Raw genomic sequence first — 6,801 nt, forward strand, 5'->3', positions numbered from 1 at the left:
CAGACAAATACCTCACTCAAAGATGGATGCTATTCCGGTCAAATGTTCCAAGTTCAACTAAAGTGATACCATTTCGCCTCCTTCTTGAAGTGAGACCATTTTGAAGACTGATTCTTCAGTAGTTCATTGTGGCACTCCAGTTTTAAACCTGATCTAATGAACAGCTATAGATGCTATGGACTCAAAACATAAAGAATCGACATGTTAGCATAGTAGTGTACTCAGATGTCACATCAATCATTAGAAGACAGTTTACTGAATGACTCAGATATCTGGCAATACACATGCAAAAGTCTCTTTAGCTCTGAAATATAAAGTGACTTCCTATTGCCAAAGTCCTGATTAGAACAACATTGATTGTAGTCATTTATAGCTCAAATGCTATTGCTGAAAATTTCTCAGAGTTGTAGATACTGTATTACTAACTATAGTAAAGCTCTAAAAATCAGTCAGCAGAGGCCACTTCAATCTCTGCATGATAATAAAGGATTATTATGTGCAGTAACCTATTTATGAAAAGGAAACAGTGTGCTTCTTTCAGACTCCATCAATTGCTTTAATAAGGAATTGAAAAGCCTGGCCTACTTTATATGCAGATCACCATCCCAGTTGCATAAGGATTTACAATAGACAAAACAAAACTGGTTTTGTTGTAAATAAGGGCTGTTTGTTTAAATCACACAATAATGTTTGCATCTAAAAATTATTTAGAAGCTAATAAGGCTCAATAAAGTTTGACTTGTTAATAAAAATGGTTTCAATATTCTCCAGGAAGGAAATGCAAATTGAAGTTGATAAGGTAAATCTTGAAGTAAAACAGGCCTAAGTTAATGGGAAAGGAGAATACATATTACGTATGTTCACTGATGGGCGTACGAAAACTCATGTTGAGTGAATTCAGTTAGCTGACAACATTTGACAAAATTTAAGATAATGGACTTAATAGAAAGTTTCCTCTAGTAGATTAGAATCACTGCATTATTACTGTTGCTTTACAGAGAGAGAACTTGACATAGCTCGGGCTACTGAAAGTTAGTATGATGCACATTCTGATCTCTGCTATCTTCATTTGGAGGACTTGAAAAGACCTTGGTTCAAATTTTACTTTTGGCATTGGTTCATTTGCCTGTATGTTAACAAAAGTAATGAGGCATGGGATGACCCCTGCTGGTGTCCCTGCTTGTAAAAAAAAGTTGCTGTATCTAGCAGGAAAAGGACATGTTAATTTCAGTCCAAAAAAAGTTATAGATATAAATACTGTCATAAAATGTACTAAAGTACCCAATTTAATGGATAAAATACTGTGAGTAATATTCTCTCAAGTATGAAAATAATCTTAAACCACTGAACATTACCATGTTAGAACTGCAATGCAATGAATTAAGGACATTAATTGTTCAGTTCACTATGATATTGTGTTAAACGTTTTTTATTAATGAGCTGTTACTCCCAGCTGAGGCATTTGATAACCTCTAGTCCATTGCTAAACTCTCAGTTGATTTCAGTGAATCACTCTGAACAAACCCAGAGGGAAAAAAAATATACCCCAATAAATTACAGTTCAGTTTGTAAGGTCCTAGAACTAGATTCATTTAAAGATGGGCAGCTTTCCTATAAATCAAACCTTCTGATTTAATGCAGCTGACATATAGGTCTATTTTACATATTTTTTTTTAATTTCAAAAATACAACACATTAAAATAGGTTCAATTTATCAAAGCTAAGAGCAACAATTAAGTAATAATGTACTTAAAGTGCAAAGGCACTTTAACACAAAAAAGTGACGCCCAGTGGCTATACTTGGTAATTGAAACAGCAGTACTGTATATTATTATTTACAAAAGAAAGTCATAGTCCAGAAAAAAAAAAAGATCTTTGGAGATCTTCTACAGAATACATTAAGTTTCCGCTTTGAAATGAAAAGAAAAAACAAACAAACAAAACAACAGAAAAACCCAAAGACCCCCTTCCTCATTTCCTTCCAACTGAAAAAGAATTACGCAAGATTTATTACAGAAACGTACATTTGCAGTGGCAGTTCCTACAGAAGGGTCAAAAGGAGAGAGATAGAGAAATAACTTAAAGGGAGCGTTGCAAAAGCAACACCATATCCCTGCTATGCTGTAAGGGTTCCATTTCTCTCTCTTACTCCCTCTCTAATTTAAAAAGTGAAAACATTGGGAATGCGACAGATGACATCAGCACTGAGCTCAGAATCAATCAAATTTGATGCTGAGCTCATTTAAAAATTTTCCTTTGCCTCCCACCTCCCCCCTTACAGCTGACTGATTGCAGTTTGTTTTTCCAGAACTTCGAGGTAGTCTGGTTCTGTTTGTAGCTTTCCTTGGAGTAAAGGATGCTCGGGTTTAGATTGTTCTGCAAAATATTTCCTGGGAGTTCCATATAAAACAGTTTTATTTATCCTGTCTTGGTTTTGGCGTCTTGATTCATATGAAGGGGCAAACTGCCTTTTGGGTAAGGTGCAAAAGTTATAATGAACTAATCCTCCGGTGGGGAGTTCCTTGACCCTTTCTGCAATATTTTGATACAGCAGCTCTGGTTCCCGAGGTGAGGACTGCTTTTCCAGTAACTCAGCTGCACTGATTGTAAATGCAAGACTGGTGGGATCTTCCTTTTTGTGGTCTAGATTGCTATAGCTAAACTCATGGAGATTCCTGTAATAGGCAACTGGATCCCCTTCCTTTTGCATGTAGATTGGGTTTTGGCACATCTGTCCAACAGGAGGGGGAATATAGTTATAAACATGTCCTTCAGTTTTGTCATGGGTCTCTGTGTTGTAGGACCCGTACTGGAGCTGAAATGAACTTATATCTAAGTTGTTGGCGCTGCTGGGCATGCTTTGCACCCCCTTCCGGCGCTTAAGGACAAAGACAAACAGGCCTGCCCCAAAACAGACTGACAAAATAAACACAACCAGCAAGCCTAGAATTAAGACAGACAGTGGAACTTCCGTGTGTATTTCCGGATAGGAGCTGGGTGAGACACCGAGGAGCTGGGGGGTATCTGTGTTCTGATTCATGGGCAGGAGAGAAGAGTCTGACAAGTTGGGGTTCTCTGGGCAGATGGCTTCTTTGCTCAGGAATTTCAGATGCTCTCCGGAGTGCTTGGTGGGAGACTCGCAGATGACTTCGTTGATAACAACGGGGGGATTTGACTGGTGGTTGTTCTGGTCAGTGACTTGCTCTATCCAGTTCCTCAGCCCCAGAATGTCACACGTGCAGTCCCAAGGGTTCTCCTGGAGGTCAATCTGAATTAGAGCCGAGAGCTGGTCTAGGACTCCTCTCACTGGCAGGTGTGAGAAATGGTTGTTTCTGAGGTTGAGTCTGGTGAGGGAAGTGCCGCCAAAGACGTTGTCGGGCAAGGATCTGAGCAGGTTGTTGTTGAGGAATAACAGATGAAGATTACTCAGAGCATCAAAGGTACGTGGCAGGATCTCCTTAATTACATTGTACTCTAGATAGAGATATTGCAGGCTCTGCAGCCCTTCAAACATAGAAGGGTACAGAATCTCAAGGTAGTTGCCATTAAGATAAAGTCTACGTAAACTTGTGAGGTTTGTAAAGGCACCTTCTTGTATCGCTGCAATTCTGTTGTTTCCTAGATGTAACAAATCCAGAGAGCTGTACTCTACAAGATCGGTTCTATAAATGACTTGTAGATAGTTACTGGTAAGGTAAAGTTTCTTTGGACTGGTTGGCTTAGGGTGGAGATCAGAGATGTTACTTATCTTTTTCTCTTGGCAGTTCACATTTAGGCCGTTGTCTGAGCTCTGTGAAGTACAGATGCAGCCAGCTGGGCAGGTGATGGGCACAGGAGACTTTGTCTGGTAAACCATGATAGGCCCAAATATTTGTCTGTCTTTTGACACAGTGACACGGGGTGTGGGGCGGTTCCTGGTTTTGGGGGGGCGGCTGGCTTTTGGGGCTCTGGTGGGATTGATGGCAGAGTTAGCTGTGGGCAGTAACCTTGAGATATGTGGGTCTGAGAGGACAGGGTGTTTTTCCTTCTGGTTTGAATCACTGGAGCTTTTCCTAGGGCAGAGATCTTGCCTGGTGAGCTGGGTCACATCTTTCCCGTGCAGCCTGAAAGGTGTTTCACAGACTATCTCACCCACGAAGACGGTGATGGTGTCTAGCCAGGCCTTGAGTGGCAGCAAGTCGCAGGTGCAGTTCCAAGGGTTTTCTTCGAGCTGGATCTCCATGATGCCTCCAATGTGCTCCAGCACACCAGCAAAAGGCATCATCTTCAGCCGGTTGCCCCGCAGGTCCAGGTGGGTGAGGAGCACGAAGCGGAAGACATTGCTGGGCAGGGACAGAAGGAGGTTGTCATTGAGAATCAACACTTTGAGCTTGTTCAGCTTGCTGAAGGCCCCGGCTTCGATGGCACTGATGTAGTTGTAGTCGGCTTGCAGGTACTCCAGGCTCTCCAAGCCCAGGAACGTGTCCTCCTTCAGCACTTCCAGCTTGTTGTTATTGAGGTGCAGCCTCTTGAGGGTGCGGAGCCCGCTGAAGGCCCCCGTGCGGATCTCCTGCATGTCGTTGTTGCCCAGGTGGAGGGTCACGGCATTGGAGTAGTTGACGAACTCATTGGGGAACAGGCGGGTCAGCGCGTTCCCGTTGAGGAAGAGCTGGTAGATCTTGGACGGCGGCGGCAGCAGGAGGCTGACGGTTGTAAATCCTTTGTTTTCACAATTAATATTAAGCACGTTCTCCTTCTCCTCGCAAGGGCAGCGGCTCTTGCTGCAAATGTCTTTGGCAGGTTTGCGACTCTCTGTCTGCGAGATCCCAGCCACTGTTAACAAACTGAGCAACCAAACACCCTTCAGCATCTTTATGCGCCGTCGATCCCCGCTTCAGTACCTACAGTCAAACCTTTTGAGGCAGGTGAGGAGAGAAAGAAGAAACCCCCAATGAAAACGGCCAGGAGCAGAGACCGCAAGCGGCGGGCAGAGCGGGTCGCCAGGCTGGGGGCGGAGGGGGCGGCAAGGCAGCGACTTGCCAAACTCCGAAATCCTCCCCCCCACCCCGGGGAAGTGCCGGCCGAGCTGTGCTGGGGGCAGCCCTTCGGGGAGCTCCGGGCACCGGCATCCCGGCGCTGCCCCCCCCCCGGCCCCTCCGCCACCACCTCCCCGGGGGCTGCCGCCAGCAGAGCGGTCCGGGGCAGCCCCCGCTCCCCAGCTCCGTGCCGCTACCGCTGTTTTCAACCGGGGGAGGCAGAAAAAAACCATCCCTACCCCCTTGCCGGCAGCAGGGCTCCTCCGAGCCGAACCCCCCGCGGCTCCCCGCACCCCGCAGCATCCCCCCGCTCCCACCTACCTGCTCTCGGGGCGCCCGAGGGGGCTGCAGGGGATGTAGGGGCAGCAGGGGCTGGAGGGGCTGCAGCAGGGGCAGCCACCGAGCGCCGCCGCGCCCCGGGAGCCAGGCGCCCGGCGGCGAGAGGCATCGCCCGCCTCACGCCTCGGGAGGAGCCCGGCGAGGCGGTGCCGTGCCGTGGCTCGGCGTGGAGCGGAGCCGAGCCGTGCCGGGCAGGGCAGGGCAGGGGGCTCGGAGCGGCGGCGCTGCGGGAGCGGGGCGGTGTGCGCGGGGCGCGGCGCGGCGCGGGGCTTTTGCCGGCTGCCCCGCACGGAGCCGCGCTGACGTCACGCCGGGGGCGGGGGGGACACGTTTCTTCCAGCCCCCCCCTCCCCAACACCACCCCCGGGCCCCCCCCGGCACCCCCATCCCCAGCCCAGCCCCGCCGGAGCGCTCCGACAGCAGCGGCAGGACAGCGCGGGGACTGGCAGCCGGGGAGAGGAAGGAGGCGACGAGCAGGCGAGGAGGTACCTGGGTCCGGAGGATTTGGGGCTCCGGGTCCCTAAAAATCCGCGCTTTCAGAAGAGCGAGGCAAGGAGCCGCGTTGGCACGAGCCGGCCGGCCAGCTGGCGCTCACCGCACACGCACACGCCGCACACAACCTGGCTCTCGGAGCAGGGGTGCTGCAAAAGCCGGCTCCGGCATCGGCACTTCTCCCCGCTCCTGGCATCCCCAAATCGCCGCGCCGAGCCCTGTCCGGCGCCGTGACGTTTCCCCGCGCCCGGGGAAGTTCAACACCTTGCGGCCGGCGGGTGCCCGCAGCCCTGCGCGCTCCGGAAAGCTCAGCCGGGCGCTGAGCAGCTGAGACCACATCCAGCGTGACCCGTCACAGTGCCTAGACCCGTCCCGCGGCCAAATTGAGATGTTATGGTATAAAATTTGGCCGCACGTAGAAAGAACAAGATGTTGGATGTGGGTTATTGTGACTTCGCTTAAGCACCATGCCCTGGGCACAGAGGCATTTGATAGGAAAGGCTGGCTGCTCTTTATCTAGAAGGTAAAACTTTGGGTTCACACCGGGGAAAAAAATACAAAATAGCCAATCCACAATGAATTTTTAAAGTGCTAATATGGCAGGGGGCATTATTGTAGGATTTTTATAGGGAGCTAGAAGCAACGAGTCTCCAGAATTTAGAGGTTTGCTGCCAAAAGACTGCTGGACTTGGCAAGATTGGTGCTGTCATTTTGTGTTAGGCTTTGACCATTAAGTATCAGAGCCCACACTTAGGAGCAGCAGAGATGTATTATTGTCTGTTCTGGGGGGGAGCTTGGTGTCAGGAAAGGTGGCATCCTGCAGCAGCCAGCACAGATGCCTTTGCAGTACTGCTGGGCAGGAAAGTCCTGGAGTTTGTGCTCGGGATTGGAGCAGCTGCAACTTCCCTACTTAAAATTTGGTGAGGTTGTGGAAAAAGCAGGAGCGTTGCTGCTC

The 6,801-nt window shown here is 49.0% G+C and overlaps 1 protein-coding gene across 2 annotated transcripts; it reads right to left on the reverse strand.

Moving 5' to 3' along the window:
* Nucleotides 1-1,411: 1,411 nt before the first annotated feature.
* Nucleotides 1,412-6,023, reverse strand: SLITRK2 (SLIT and NTRK like family member 2). 2 transcript variants are annotated; one of them, XM_068697046.1, is made up of 2 exons: nucleotides 5,844-6,023; nucleotides 1,412-4,892 (listed from the first exon to the last, which is right to left on the reverse strand). In XM_068697046.1, exon 2 carries the CDS (start codon nucleotides 4,847-4,849, stop codon nucleotides 2,276-2,278), a length of 2,574 nt encoding a protein of 857 aa, XP_068553147.1. In that variant the 5' UTR covers nucleotides 4,850-4,892; nucleotides 5,844-6,023; the 3' UTR covers nucleotides 1,412-2,275. The 2 variants fall into 2 exon arrangements, with proteins under 2 accessions (XP_068553147.1, XP_068553146.1); XM_068697045.1 differs by lacking the exon at nucleotides 5,844-6,023 and adding an exon at nucleotides 5,337-5,581.
* Between the last annotated feature and the right edge of the window lie 778 nt (nucleotides 6,024-6,801).

The sequence above is a fragment of the Anas acuta genome, chromosome 13 (assembly GCF_963932015.1).
Source record: "Anas acuta chromosome 13, bAnaAcu1.1, whole genome shotgun sequence".
Classification (NCBI taxonomy): Eukaryota; Metazoa; Chordata; class Aves; order Anseriformes; family Anatidae; genus Anas; species Anas acuta.